Source organism: Hoplias malabaricus, chromosome 9, assembly GCF_029633855.1.
Source record: "Hoplias malabaricus isolate fHopMal1 chromosome 9, fHopMal1.hap1, whole genome shotgun sequence".
NCBI lineage: Eukaryota > Metazoa > Chordata > Actinopteri > Characiformes > Erythrinidae > Hoplias > Hoplias malabaricus.
The window spans coordinates 34783514-34799636 of NC_089808.1; the positions used below are offsets into that span (position 1 = coordinate 34783514).

The 16123-nt window shown below is 41.7% G+C and overlaps 1 protein-coding gene across 8 annotated transcripts in view; it reads left to right on the forward strand.

The window, feature by feature from the left end:
• cacnb2a (calcium channel, voltage-dependent, beta 2a) overlaps positions 1-16123 on the forward strand; it is an 86349-nt gene that overhangs the window by 41211 nt on the left and 29015 nt on the right. For 6 of the 8 annotated variants that reach the window (XR_010804137.1, XM_066680331.1, XM_066680333.1 and 3 more), the window contains one exon: positions 13764-13883. Coding sequence is in view for 6 of the 8 variants with exons in the window: in XM_066680331.1 (XP_066536428.1) it covers positions 13764-13883 (120 nt within the window). In the remaining 2 variants the exon portion in view is untranslated. Of the gene's footprint in view, positions 1-9079; positions 10129-13763; positions 13884-16123 lie in introns of those variants that run through there. The other 2 variants (XM_066680332.1, XM_066680336.1) reach the window with 1 other exon arrangement.

Here is a 16123-nt window from a genome sequence, read left to right on the forward strand (position 1 = left end):
CTATACTTCAAGGCTGTGTCTCCCAGCAATTTTTAAATTAAAACTCTACTGTTCACAATTTGTTCGACCACAGGAAGATGGGCTCACTTATGAGCATTGGTTCCTTCCAAGTTTTCTTCCTTCAGAGTCGATGGAGTCTTTTCTTGCCACTGTCCCCTTTGGCTTCCTCAGGTGAGGATTTTGAATTCACAATTACTGTAAAGCTGCTTTGTGTCACCATCACGTTGTTAAAAGCGCTGCACAAACGAATTTGACTTGAATCGACTTGATTTGGCATTGAGTGTGTTGACCTTACGCCAAAGCATCCCATTTAATTTCCTGCTCTCCTCGGGGTAATATAAAAGCTGTGTGTGGACAGCTGAACGTCCACAGTCGTTGCTCATTGGAGAATGGATTTGTTCATTTTAAACAGCATCTACAAATGCCTTGGGTTTGGGTTTGGAATAGTTTTCTTTGTACTTTGAATAATAGCCATGTGCGCTATGGGTTATGTCTTTACGCTTAACGTAAACGTGTATTCTTTAAACAAAATGAACAAAGCATTTTTTTATGAATTATTAAACTCTCAAAGCGATTAAAAACAGCTGCAACTTTTGTGTTCAGCTATGAGCTTCATGAAGGCTTTTCAACACAGTTATTAATTGGTTTATGCCAGAGTTTCCCTCCAGCTCCTGGAGACCTTCCTCCCTGCCGAGTTTAGTCTAGTCCTAATCTAAAACACCTGATCCACATAATCAAGGTGTTTAGAAGAATCAGAGTACTTGAGGACTGTTTGATTAGAGTTGGAACTAAACTCTGCCCTAGGCCCCACTGCTTGATCTTTTAGAAGTCTTTAACATCCCCGGCCGAAGCACACTAACTGAATAGTGATGAGGTAAGCGGATTCTCTTTGAACCACAGACTTGATTTGTTGAGGCCTGTCCCAATTACGGAATTAAATTTGATTGAAAAATCAATTAATTAAAGATTAACATTTCTACTACCTACTTTATTACAATTGTTCCCTTGCAATAATGAATCATATACCTTTTTTTGGTATTAGTTTTTTGCCTGAAATTACATTTTTAATTTAGTTCTTTTTGGTTCCATTATTTTAATTAAAAAAAAAGTTAATTCCTGAGCATGTGAACATCAAAGGCATTGTCAAGGTCTCTCTGATTTGTTTACGTTCAGAATCTCCATGTATTTTAAGGTGGAATGGCAAGTTTGAGGGGAATAAAACGTGGTGGAAGTTTAACTTGTCTGTAAGTTTTTTTTTTTTTTTTCACAGTTTGAATTCCCACAGAAACGCATTTGTAACTTGAGTTTAGTTTTGTAGCACATTCGCTCTGTGTTTACTTTCATGCAGTTTGAGAGAATCAGTTTCATCTACAACAAAGATAGGTCAATATTAAACACCTATGGAGCAGGAACGGTTTGTGCTTTTCAGCATTTGGAGGCTTTTTCTTTGTGTAAAAAACCTCTAGATGCCATTTCTCTGCCTTGAGCAGAGAGAGAAAGCCTAGCATACCTGACCGAGACACTTTACAGGCGCTGGGGCATGCGAAATGACTTGTGAGCAAGAAAATGTTGAGGAAATATCTTTAGAATTTTATAAAAAGTGTTTTTGATTAAAGATCTCAAATGCCACCTTTAGGGAACCAAATTAATTACTCAGTTCCTGGTTGGGATAGTAGCTATAATAATGCCCTATATATGAAAGTAATTTTATTTAAAATTAGGCTCTACTTTTCATTTTAAATGCATGTACACACTGAATTGTATCTCACTCGCTCTCATTCTCTCTCTCTTTCTATCTCTCTTCTCTCTCTCTCTATCTCTCTTCTCTCTCTTTGTCTTTCTATCTCTCCTCTCTCTCTTCTCTTCTTATATACATATATATAAAATAAAAGAGTAAACACAGGGTATACACAGCTCAATGTATAGAAGCAGGCTATTTTTAAAATGAGAAAACTACCCCAAAAACCCTGGACAATATTGACTCTCTCAAAGCTAATAAATGTCTGAAATCAGTCTCCAGAATCAGTCTCCATCCATCCATTATCTGTAACCGCTTATCCAATTTAGGGTCGCGGGGGGTCCAGAGCCTACCTGGAATCATCGGGCGCAAGGCGGGAATACACCCTGGAGGGGACGCCAGTCCTTCACAGGGCAACACAGACACACACACATTCACACCTACGGACACTTTCGAGTCACCAATCCACCTGCAACGTGTGTTTTTGGACTGTGGGAGGAAACCGGAGCACCCGGAGGAAACCCACGTAGACACAGGGAGAACACATCACACTCCTCACAGACAGTCACCTGGAGCGGGAATCGAACCCACAACCTCCAGGTCCCTGGAGCTGTGTGACTGCGACACTACCTGCTGCACCACCGAATAACTTTTAAAAATGTAATGCTGTGAGCTTCACAAGCCCTTTTTAGTTTTGTGACTATTCTGAAAGGCTTCTGAAAGTCACTGTGTCAAAGAAGTGAAAATGGATGAGAACGCTCAGTAGTTAAATACGGCAGAGAGAAAGTTTGACACGTGTCTGTTTACAGGGTAAGCCTTTCCCTTTAATAAAAATCCAGTTGATTGAAGGGTAAAATAAAAAAGACTTATTGGGGAGATTTGTGCATTCACAGTATTTATCATATTCCTTATGTTCTTGATACAAGCGGTAAAATATTTATGCAGGAAAATTTTAATTATGCTTTTGAAATGATAGGTTTTTTCAGGTTTGTAGTGTTTTTTTTTTCCACATTCAAAGAGTGACGAGCCTGGTCTTGGAAAAGTGGAATTAACACACATCCACACATCAGTGCATGGACCAGTCAGAATGCAGCTGACAACATCCCTGTCAGTTTGGCCAGATTAACATGCAGAAGATATCAGATGTGTGTGGGCAAAGCTGCCGAGGCTGAGAATGTTACTTGATCACTAACATAATCAATGCTGGCAGATGTACTATTATATAATGTTTTTGTTGATGCTTTTACTGAATGTTTTGCAGTAGCAGTGCATGTACATGTGTGTTTGCTTGTCTGATTTGGATTCTGGTGTGTGAAGCACCAGCTAAAAGAAAGATGCATGACTCTAGTCATGAATGCCAACCTTGAAACATTACCCATAATGCAGTAGTATAAAATCACTAAATCACTTCAGTGTGTGGGTGCTGAAGGAGAACATGACATTGTCCTGTATCTGTGTGTGTGTCTGTGAATGACACACTGAGATCAGGTCAATATCTCTAGTTATTTACACTGTGAAGTGGCCTATATATCAAACCACAATACAACCGCTGGGTGGAACCATCACATCAGGAAGAATCAATGTGTGAGAGTGAGTGAGTGTTCCAGGAATATATCACATTGAGGGGACTATATTCTGTATACACACTCACATTGTGGGGACTTCTCTTTTAATTTCATGGTGAAGACATATTTAAAGGTCAAGATAAGTTTAGGGTTAAGATTAGATTAAGGGTTAGGGGTAGACAAGCTGTAGATGTGATTATGTATGTCTCCACAAAAGGAATGTAATGTCCCCAGAATGCATTGACGTTTGTATCTGTGTGTTGCTGCTCTTGACACTGGCTTTTTGAGTTAACCCTGAGTTAGGGGTCTGTGCAGAGCTGCCTATGGGCACAGCTGTTCTATGTCATCATTTATCACACTTTAAAAGTGATGGTTGTACAAGTGTACTTTAGTAAAGGAAGGGGTTCTGTATAGAACCCTAAACACTTGAAGAACCTCTTACATGATTTAGAAAAGGTTCTATATGGCACCAAAAATTTTCTTCTATTGTTACTTTGTGTGTGTTTGTATTTTTGATAGGCCAGGTTTAATGTTCCATTTGAAAGCTGTATCCTAATACCTAATGAATTTGTCATATTGTGCCAAGCGGCGGCACGGTAGTGCAGCAGGTCGGTATCTCAGTCACACAGCTCCAGGGACCTGGAGGTTGTGGGTTCAAGTCCCACTTGGGGTGACTGTCTGTGAGCAGTTTGGTGTGTTCTCCCTGTGTCTGTGTGGGTTTCCTCCGGGTGACTGTCTGTGAGGAGTTTGGTGTGTTCTCCCTGTGTCTGTGTGGGTTTCCTCCGGGTGACTGTCTGTGAGGAGCGTGGTGTGTTCTCCCTGTGTCTGTGTGGGTTTCCTCCAGGTGACTGTCTGTCAGGAGCGTGGTGTGTTCTCCCTGTGTCTGTGTGGGTTTCCTCCGGGTGACTGATTGTGAAGAGCGTGGTGTGTTCTCCCTGTGTCTGCATGGGTTTCCTCCGGGTGACTGTCTGAGAGGAGCGTGGTGTGTTCTCCCTGTGTCTGTGTGGGTTTCCTCCGAGTGACTGTCTGTGAGGAGTTTGGTGTGTTTTCCCTGTGTCTGCGTGGGTTTCCTCCAGGTGACTGTCTGTAAGGAGCGTGGTGTGTTCTCCCTGTGTCTGTGTGGGTTTCCTCCAGGTGACTGTCTGTGAGGAGTGTGGTGTGTTCTCCCTGTGTCTGTGTGGGTTTCCTCCGAGTGACTGTCTGTGAGGAGTTTGGTGTGTTTTCCCTGTGTCTGCGTGGGTTTCCTCCGGGTGACTGTCTGTGAGGAGTGTGGTTTGTTCTCCCTGTGTCCACGTGGGTTTCCTGTGGGTGACTGTCTGTGAGGAGTGTGGTGTGTTCTCCCTGTGTCTGCGTGGGTTTCCTCCGGGTGCTCCGGTTTCCTCCGACTCAAGTCCATAGGTGTTGAATGAATGTGTGAGTGTGTGTGTCGCCCTGTTAAGGACCGGTGCCTCCCACCAGGGTGTGTTCCTGCCTTGTGCCCAATGATTCTGGGTAGGCTCCGGACCCACCATGACCCTGAACTGGATAAGTCCTTATTGACCATGAATGAATATTGTGTCAATTCAGAATTGCACAGATATGAATTATCAAAAGGAGAAAGTAAGGTTACAGTGATTATGCTGGATTACCTGGTCTCTGCATTTTACTATGCACCGTAGTAGACAGATCAGAATGTCAGGCCTGGCATTGCATTGCTGGAATAACCCTGGACTAACCCCAGCATATGTCTCTAAAATCCCAATATACACCTCCCTGTCAATGACAGCTTCACACATACTCAGACCAGCCATGCTGTGTGCACTGATGCACCCCCAAACCACGAAAGATGTTGCTTTTGCATCTTCAGTTGTTAATAGTCTGGATGTTCTCTTTTGTATGGAGCTAAATCAGTGACAATTGAACACTTTAGATATGTTTGTCAGAATATATTTGAAATATTTTTCATGGCATTTGATAAACATAAATTTGAAGCGGTGAAATATTCAGATTTGAAAAATTCACATTAATAAATTCAGATGATAAAAATTCTGATTTGAAAAATACAAACCAATAAATTCAAGTCTTAAAAATTCAGATTGCAAAAAATTGTCGCGGAGCAGACTGACGGAGGTGGACGCACTTACTAAAACACAGTATACTTTTTATTTAAACAAGATATAACAAAACAGACTTCGACAGAAAGACAACAAACAGGGAGCTAACAGAGACATGGACAAAAGGGAGCCAAGCAGACTAAACCTAAACACGGAGCGCTAAACAGGGCTAATGGGACAGACAGACTAGAGAGCTAAACAGGCTAACACAGGACAGAGAGATAAACAGACTAAAGAGGGATACAAACAAACTAGAGATACGGACAGACTGAAGGGAGCGAACCACAGTGACAATGGAAACGATAAACAGCAGAGACAGACAGACAGACTAATCCTAAACACGGGGCGCTAACGCAAACAGGACAGACAGACTAGAGGGCTAAACCACATGACATGGGAAATGAAATGGGAAAGGAAATGAATGATGAACAAACAGGAAGCAAGACAAGGGAACTTAAATACATTACATAGACAAGAGACACCTGAGACAGATAACGAGGGGGATGGATTACAAACGACACTGACGAGGACACTGATGAGGAGGAGGAACAAAGGCGGGACATGGGCGGAGACATGGACAATAACAAACAGAGCCATGTGCTAAGTGAGCACATGGCGGAGAAAACAGACACGACAGGACAAGGGCGTGACAAAAATACAAATCTAGGCCAGAGGTCCACCCATGGGCTTCTCAGGAAAAGTAAACTCCCACAGAGTGATGGATTGCAGTGTTTAACTGGACAAATGAATGAAAACACTGATGCTGGTGTTATATTTTATGAACCAAACTTTTTTTCATTTCTGCATTTATTAGTCCTGTCCTCCATATTTTCTGTACAACACAATCGTGTTAAAAACCACATTTAAACAAAGACATTGTTATGAAGCACCAAAGCTTCTCTAGGTCTTCCAATGACAGGGTATGTTTTGTAGGCTTTCCTTTCTGAAAGAATGGCTATATATGACCAGTGGCAGTCTGGCAAAATTAGGCTTGCCTAGTCTTATTTAAATCTAATATTTTTTATTTTGAATATTTCATTGCCTCAAAATTCAAGTACATCAAATGCCATAAAAATATAATTCAGATGTACCTTATCATAAGATGCCCTGTGGTTTCCACTCCTAATGCTAACTGCACGGCAAAATAATCAAACACCATGTGGATCTTTGTTAAATGATCACAAACAAACATGCTTTTACTGTATGAGTCTATGAGGAAAAAATGCAAACCTGAACATGGCTGCTATTTTCTACACAATATACCAAAATATTCCTCAGTTATAAAAGGCAAAACCCAGTGAGAACCCAGTCCTAACTCACAGTCTCTTCTCTTCTACCACTACCTGTGTGTTTATCATATTTTTTTAATGATCTGTTTTATCATAGTCTGTTTACTCAGGTCATTACTCATGCAAATCTACTTTCTTTTTAAGGCCATGCATCATTATTATTTAATAGCATTGCATTATTCAAGGCACTTCACAAAGTCATATTCTCCTTTATACAAAGACGAGTTCAAAAGAAGCTCAGTATTAAAAAAAACAGCCTCAGGTATCATTTGCATAGCCACAAGAAGTCTCTATTCTTCATAGTCTCCAAGCTTTTGACTTTGGATTGACCTTTGCTCCACAGAAGGCATACTGTAATGTGATTAAAATGAAATATACCCAACTAATCTAGGTCATTTAAGCTTTAACATAATTATAAGCTTCTGACTAGGGAATCTGGGAAGTGTAGCTCTCAAAGCCTTGATGATATTAAGCCCACTCAGGTGTTTTAAAGGCTAAGCACCAGCGATATTAAAGTGTCAAACAAATAAACACAGTGGAATTTGAGTTCCTAACTTGTGTTTATTGATAATCAGAAAACATGTTATTTCTTACTAATTCAAGGAATAAGGTTTAAAAGACCGTTGGCACCCCCCCCCCCCCCCCCAACGGTGTTCGGAAACTCTAATAGGCGTCTTGCCTGTGACGTAGATGGTGGACAACAACTCTGCACTTAATTTAATGCAAAATGACGAAAAGGTGTGTTGTTTTTGGCTGCAATCATTCAATGTACAGTGGGACATCTGTGCACAAATGGCCCAAAGATCCCAAAATATCCAGAAAATGGACTAAATTTGTCAACTTTAAACGGGCACTTTGGAAAGGACCATCCGCTCACTCCGTTATCTGTAGCTCATTTCACTGGCGCTTTTCCAACAATATGGGCATGTAAGGACACCAACGAAAGGTGTTCAAGAGCCTCTGTAACATGGAGGTAAACAGGGTAAGGACACTCACTTCGCCTGTTTTAGTTGGTGTTAGTTAACGTTAGCTGCATTACGGAGGTTTATAGTGTCGGATGAATTCGAGTTCGACTTCGATCACATTTACAAGAATAACGGTACCTCTACATTTGAGTTTAGCTTATTGCTAGGCTATTGTCATGAATAATGTTGGTTATTTAGCTAGATACTGTCATAACAGTCAGTCATAACGGTGTTTTACCGCGGCGTTGTTCAGCTGTTGTCCACCAGTGACGTCACGGTCGCGTTCAAGAATTTCTGTAGCGAGCTCGGGTTTTTCCGTCAATGCTATTTTCATTTTAATTCATACTTATATATGTCAGTAACTAAAATAATGTGAAATATTCATGGAGGTCCATTAAGTGGTGCTTAGCCTTTAAAGCAGCAAAAGGCTGCTTGACTGGACAGTGTTTATCTATCAGACATTTAAGTTGGAGAGGTTGTCTTTATATACTCTTGTCTTATTAGGTGGGTGAGGTCTAAGCTTTAGTGCCATTGCTTAAAGGTGCCTATATTTATTACTGTGCAAATTTATAATCATTATTATGGCATAGGTGTTGCACTGTATTTGAATGCTGTTGCTTCACCTGCACCGAATTGTCATAACGTAATTAGGTGTGGCTTACTGCACTGAGCACAAGAATATAAAACACCTTTTTGGCTTAATGAAATGTTGTCAGACTGCTGCATCCAAAATACACCAACATTTTCAGTTTTCTTTTTATTCGGTATTCTATCATTTATCCTGTAGATAATTGAGAGGTTAAGTGCTTGTCCTAGACCCTTTTCTTCAAAGTGTGCTTGCGTGGCTTGTGTTAATTTTTAAGAATTTATGGTCTCTCCACTGATTTATCGTGAGCTATTTCTGTCTCTCTCTTTCTCTCTCTGTATCCTTCTCTCTCCTGTACTCTCTCGCTCCCTGTGATGTGATGTGTGTGGAAAACAGGCTGAGATTGAGCATGCTCACTGTGTCCCGAGAGAGAGAGAGAGAGAGAGAGAGAGAGACAGAGATGCACTGTACACACTGATGAACTTTAGACTGATGGGGACAAAGCTATGAAACTGTGTGTGTGCACTTGTGTGTTTACCTTGCATTTCGTAGTGTAAGTTTTAAATATTATACAGGCAACCGTGACGATAATGGGTTTAACGAAGATAACCTTTGGACTAATAAACACAAATACATACAGGACACACACACACAGACCCAAGTAAACATGCAGAGCCATTAATCACAGCAGAGAAAGAGCAGATGGAGGTGCTGTGAAGAGGAGCAGAGCGAAAGAGAGTGAGAGTGAGAGGATGGCAGGGGAGGGGAGAGGGAGAAGAAGGGAGGGGGGAGTGAGTTGGAGCGAAGGTGCAGAGAGAAAGCAAAAGAGAGGGACGAGTGATCGAGAGGGAAAGAGAGCAGCGAGGAGACGGGAGAAAAAAAAAAACAGCTTAACACAGGGACGAGAACGCTACAGGACTAGAGCATCAGACACTTGGTGAGACACTCCAGCACCGAACCACGGAGAAAGGATAAAGAGATGCATGGATAAAGAGGAAGAGGCAGAGAGAGAGTGAAAGCGGCTCACTGCAGCACCTGTGAGCCACTGCCAGAAAACAACAGCAGCAGCAGCAACATCTCCATCATCGACATCATCCTCAACATCCTTATCCTCATCATCTGAAGCACTGACTTTGCTTTAACTAAACAAAAAAGCCAGAAGCAATGGAAGCCTTGGCCAAAATCCCTGGAGGTCCGAAGCGCTAAATGAAGGGTCAGAAGACCACCAGAGCCTCTGCACTGGCCCCTGAAGCCCTCCTTCATTCAGCATGCGCTGGGATCGCTCACTCACTCGCTCACGTGGAAACATCGGAACTATCCGTCCCCACGGCAACCGCCACAGTGCAGCTAGCCCTGTTAGCGTTACCTCCAGCAATAGCAGGGACATCAGGTAGCAGCTCAGAGGGCAGGCGCCGAGTTCGTACCCCTCACAAGTAGTAACTGGTCGTAGCAGCTGTAGTAGTGCTAGTAGCTCAACATACATTTAGACGTTGATTGTTGTTACCTTGTAAACTGAGATTTAGATTTGTTTTAATTTAACTTCCACTATTTGAGGGCTTTATCTGATTAAAGGGACTGTTCTTTTGTTTTTCCTGTTGTATTCACACTTTTTACTGTAGTTGTAGCATCAGCAGGTTCACCAGTATGAAGTGCTAATATGCCCTCAGGTTTGCTTTAATTGTTCCTCAGTACTTGTAGATTGAGTGTAGTATTGGGTAGTGTTCAGTAGCCCGTGGTGTAGCCCATGATTGTAGTTTAGCGCTCAGCTGCAGTCAACTTTGTGGTTGGTATGGTGAAGAGAGCGGACGCTCTAACCCTACTGGCTGATGAAGGCCTCCTGGATACGGCTGCTGAAAAGAGCAAAGGGGGGTCGAGTCAAGAACGATATCGGAGTAAGAGGTTTTATGCCTTCCTTTAACAAGTTTGTGTGGTGGAGTATGTCTGCCTGTGTGTGTGTGTATGCATGTGTTGACCTCCTTTACTGCAGGCTTGGTTTGTCAGTTATTAATCTGAAGCATGTGGTTGGAACGCAGTGGCTGTCTTTTACACAGTGGGAAGTGTTAATGAGGAATGGACCAACTGAAATAGACTAAAGCTGGAATAAATACGCTATACTTTCAGTAATTACTTTAGAAGTAAAGGGGCATTTTTCCTTCTTTTGTGAAGTTAATATTTTGGAGATGTTTGTGAAGTTATGCAGAATGCAGGTTATGGATCTGTCAGTATTTAATTGAAATGTGAACCCACAGAAAGAGCCTTAGAGTCGAAGGGTATATGCAGTGGGCTTTTTTGGAGTATGCAGTATGAAGGAACTTCTCAGTAGATTACAGAACATTCATGTCTTAGTTTAGGCTGTGACTGCATGGTGTCCTTAACTGAACCTGCAGTGTGTAAATGCAGTTTTGTAAAGTCATGAAACTTTGTTTTATATTTTCCTGGCATTGGAGAGACATCCTTGGTGTAAAGAGTTGAGAACTGAAAGGACGTATCATATGTTAAAGAAAGGGAAACCAGAAAACTAACCAGTGAGGACATATTGAGTTGAAAGTGAGGTGAGACTTAGTCATTCAGAGTGGTTGGATGTGAATGGGTTAGTTGTAGAAATAATGTAGCTGACTTTTTTACTGTGGTTCTGATAGGAACCAGAGCTTGCCTCCAGTAAAATTAAGCCATTTTATTTACTATCCAACATTACTAGTGGTTTTATTTATGTTTATTTAGTTAGCACATGGTTTTGTGGTAATATTAAATAATGTCAAATCTAAAGATTTATATTTCTTTAGGTGCCGTGTTCCATAATAAAAACTGCTTCTGTCAACACTTCAACCATTAAAACACTGGGTACAATATTCTTAAAAATTCTGACTAATGGGTTTCTGTAGCGTTTGGAGGGTTTGGATGTCTGGTTCCTATATCCTCTGTTTAAAGCCTTTCTGACTTGGCAAATTTCTCTAACAATTTTAACATCATACCTCTCTGAATGACTTTTTTAAATATCTGGTGGGATTGCTGAGGAAGGAATCTAAACCATTTCTGTAGATAACAGTTCTGACGGATTCACATGGTAGGCTTTGGTTTGTAATGTGTTATCACTCACTGTGTAAGAGAACTTTAAACTGGAATGAGGTCTGAGCATTCCACAGAGCCAATTTCTTGGTATGTGGTCCCAGTACACATACTGGTCAGTAGTGTGTGTACTGAGCGAGATGTTATGTACTTTGATCCCTATTTAGGTTGTCATAGTTTATTTATGTCCAAAGAGCTTGATGTGTGTGTGTGTGTGTGTGTGTGTGTGTGTGTGTGTGTTGATGGGTGGGAGATGCTGTAGGGCTCAAACTTCTAACCAGAGAATGATAATATGATATGATATTTTCACATAATCACAGTGACATGCTCATTCTCTAAAGATACTTGATAGAGTGGCAGTTAGCAGCTATTTTTAAAGTAGCAAGTGGCCTGTATGTATGAGAGATTCTGTGCTAAGCCTCAAAACCAGTTTATGTCTGAATGCACAATGAGCTCACCTTCAAGAAGTCGAATGTGTGTTAGTGTTTACCTAAGATATAACTGCAGTCTAATGGTGCTTTTCCACCGCATGTCTGTGGCTCTACACGGCTCGGCTCGTTTAAAGCTTGTCGCTTTTTCACTGGCAGGGCTCCCCCGCAAAATAGAGCAGGTGACTTCAAAATCCCATCTCTAACGGAAATCACTGGCTTTGAAAACCACAGCAACGGCGGCGGTAAAGTTAGGCGCTGTTTACTCACCGTGTTTTTGCGTGTTGTTTTTGTTTTTTAGACCGAACACAGCTCTGCCAACAGTTCTCACAGATCAGTTTTTCTTGTTGCACGTTCAGCTTTCGCTGGAAAATGTCCTAGACCCAAGGCCCAAGGAGCATATAAACCTCTTCAAAACACCTCGAGGTAAAGTTATGAGGTGCTCGAGGTAAAGTTATAAGTCCGATAAAAAGATAAAGGTGAAAGAGATTTTACAAGCGTCGCTTTGTGCTGGATTTGAATGAGCTCTGCATTTCGTGGTGATTCACATGGCTCTGGCCAATCAGCACTCTGCAGGGTTTACACCTCACCATTTAGTATCTACTCGACACGGTTGGAACACCGAGTGAGCTGGGACTGAAAACGTACCCGATTCCAGGGACCAGATTTGGCCAGTGGAAAAGCAAAAGATCTGTGTCGAGTCAAGTAGAGTCCACACAGTGGAAAAGTGCCATAAGTATCCTTGGGTGAAATAGGGGGATTAGGAAAGGTCAGACTTGCATCCATGACTGACCACAAGGCCAAAGTGTATTGGCCATATCTGGACACCTTGGACTGGGCCGTAGGGCTCAGTGAGAATTAATACGGCATTGATAAACTCAAGCACACTTTATTCACACATGCCACATCTCATTCGGACACTGCATTCACGCTTCCTGCCAGCAACTATCCTTGTCTCTAGACCATGAAGATATTTAAACCTCTGTCCCTTCAGGGTTTGAGTCAAGAGTCTGGTCACTGTGATATCATCAGTCCACAAAGTCCAAGTACTGTTCTGACTTTCAGGAGAATGCACAGATGAACCAATGAAGCTGCACAACATATTTTTGATCAGGCACTATCACGTTGAACGATACATCTCGATAATCATGTCACAGTCCTTTCTCTCAACTCCACTGACCCTACAAGAGTACTCTGTAGTTCTGTAATTACAGGTTGTGGTGTCTAACTGCTGTGTCTGATCCACTCGTACCAGCAAAGCACACAAAAACCATATCAGTGCCACTGCTTTTCTGAGAAAGATCCACCACTCAAATCAAACCTTCTCCGTAGGGGTCTTGAGCACTAAAGAGGAAAAGGTGAAAGGCAGCTGACAAAGTATTCAGAGCAAAAGATGGACTACAGGCTGAACCTGTTGAAAAACAAAGTGCCCCAGTGTGGTCAGTGGAGCTGAGAGAATGGACGGACGGTGAGTGTAGAAACAAGGAGGTGGCCATAATATTAAGACTCGAATATTTGCACTAGAGTTAATGTTTCTGGTCAAAATAAATACTTGTGATAGCATAACTATAACATGATAATAACTAGGGCTGGGCAATGATTCAATATCTGTATAAATCGCAATATAAATTCATTGTCAATATTTCAATTTACATTATTTACAGCATCTGTCACTGACTGACGGTCAATACAGGGCACTGCCCAGTTCGGCTCTGCTTCATAAGGGGTGCGTTTCAGTGCTTTGCCTCAAAGACACTGTGTCCTTGTTTACCTTAATGTCAGTGTGTTGGATGTATTACAAAATCTGTACACATAAGTTCAGTTAACAGTGTGTATCATCATGCAATCCCACGTTGACCACATGCTTCACTGTAACCTTCATTTTAGGGCATATCACTATAAACACAATATGGTACTTGGTTCACAGCGTACATCTGCAGTAAATTGCAAGTAATGCATACAGTCCTGGATTGTAGTGTTTGTTTCAGGAATGTGACATGTTTATAAAATGTGTTCCTCTGCTCTCTCTGTAGGGTTCGGCAGACTCATACACCAGTCGACCGTCTGACTCGGATGTGTCTCTGGAGGAGGATAAAGAGGCTCTGCGCAGAGAGGCTGAGAGACAGGCTCAGGCACAGCTAGAGAAGGCCAAGGTCTGCTTTCATTCCCCTGTCTTAGTGTCTGTCTGTGTACTGGGTTTTCTCTGGAGATACTTGTCTGAGTGTCTATCACTCTACATGTGTCTGTCTGTACATCTTATCAGCGGGTCTGTGTGTAGAGGAGAGAGTTAAAAGGACTCTGGATCGATAATACATGCTTGTATATATATATTTGTTGCTTATAATACCGGCGGTTTATGGCATCCCTTATAACATCTGGTACAAATTTATCAACAGTTCTTATAATGTGTAACAAAACCTGGGTTCATGAAGCTGTGCACTCTTGTTTAATGAAGTGTCAAGCGATTCACTTTAGCAGTAATTATACAGGTGTTATATGCTAGGCATTATGGGTTATTATGTGTGCCAGATAACACTATATAAATGCTGAAAATGTTTTTAATACAGGATTAGCAATGAATAGGTTCTCTTCTACATTGCATTACCTAGAACCCCAAAAGCAACAGATATGCTTGAATGTTATAGAACATAGGGGAAAAACCAAAGGCTCTTCGCATCTAGAAGCCATGTGGCTCAGATTTAGAAGCCAACATTGTCATTACATCTGTTGCTGCTCCAGTTAACTCTAGTGTTTGTGCACATGGACCATGCCTGAAACAGAGCTTGAGACAGGGGAGGCAAGCTCTGAGGAGGCTGGGGAGGCGTTCTGGGTGGCTTTGGTGTCTGCATGGAAGCCAGATCCCTCCCTAGGTTGTTTAGCAGGAGAAAGCAGTTGTGGAGGGATGCAAAGCTTTCATCAAAGAAAACAGAAGCGAGGGACGGGAGGATTACTTCATTTAGTGTTTAGCTCTCCACAACCCAACACTAACCTTACATTAATCCTCAGACATGAAAGTCTACTGGACTGGCTTAACTCAGGGACTGGAGACCGGCCTGTTGCAACTGTTGTCCTATTTTTCTCTTCCGTGGAACCAGGCTTGTTAATTTAAACGCACGTGGGTCTGACTGCAGATTAGTAGCTGTGTTGTGGGTTCTGGAGAGAGACATTTATTGAACTGCTTATGGTCATTGTTATGTTAGTTGTTTATACCAGTCTGTGTGTGTGTCTACACTGGCTTGTAATTTATTATCTGGTGCTACATGATAGTTTGTTCAACTCATTCAAACTGAAGTGTAACATCAGCAGAAAAAAGAAAGGAAACGTTAACATTAGTGTTGTCAACATTAACGTGTTTGGTATTTATTTATTCATTCATTATCTGTAACCCTTATCCAATTCAGGGTCGCGGTGGGTACAGAGCCTACCTGGAATCATTGGGCGCAAGGCGGGAATACACCCTGGAGGGGGCGCCAGTCCTTCACAGGGCAACACAGACACACACGTTCACTCACACACTCACACCTACGGACACTTTTGAGTCGCCAATCCACCTACTAACGTGTGTTTTTGGACTCTGGGAGGAAACCGGAGCACCCGGAGGAAACCCACGCAGACACAGGGAGAACACACCAAACTCCTCACAGACTATCACCCGGAGGAAACCCACACTGACTCAGAGAACACACCAACTCCTCACAGACAGTCACCCGGAGCGGGAATCGAACCCACAACCTCCAGGTCCCTGGAGCTACCTGCCGCGCCACTGTGCCGCCCTGTTTGGTATTTAATTAGAAAAATTAAACATGTTGTTTTTTTATGGTAATTCTAATTAATAATTTTACCAAGTTTGGCCACAAGTTCCTCCTATAATTCACTCATTTTACAGAGCGTAGTGAAGTATTAGCAGTTTTATTAGGCGATGTAAACACATGTAAATCACTACTGCTGAGTTCAGAATGTAGATTATATAATTTAATTATTTATATGCTGGAATATGGATTAAATCTCTTAACTATCTAAACAAAGATGAAGAGACAGTACATCACTAATCATCTACAACACTGCTATAAAGGACTTTTCAAACTCTCTCTCTCTCTTACACACACACACACACACACAAAAACAGCTCCTTCTGCACTTTTATCTCATACCTCACTTAATCCACACGTCTATAATAAAGTTGTTGAAGCTGCAATATTGAGGTGTTTTGTTTTCTGACCCGAGAGCTGCACGCTGCAATTTTCTAAAATAAAGATTGTGTCATAACTTCATTGTGTTTGATGTTAACTCTCCCCTTGAAACTTTAATCAGCAAATTAAGAGATTCCAATTCAAACATCGCAACCCTGAACTGGATAAGCAGTTACAAACAATGAATGAATGAAGAATTCAAA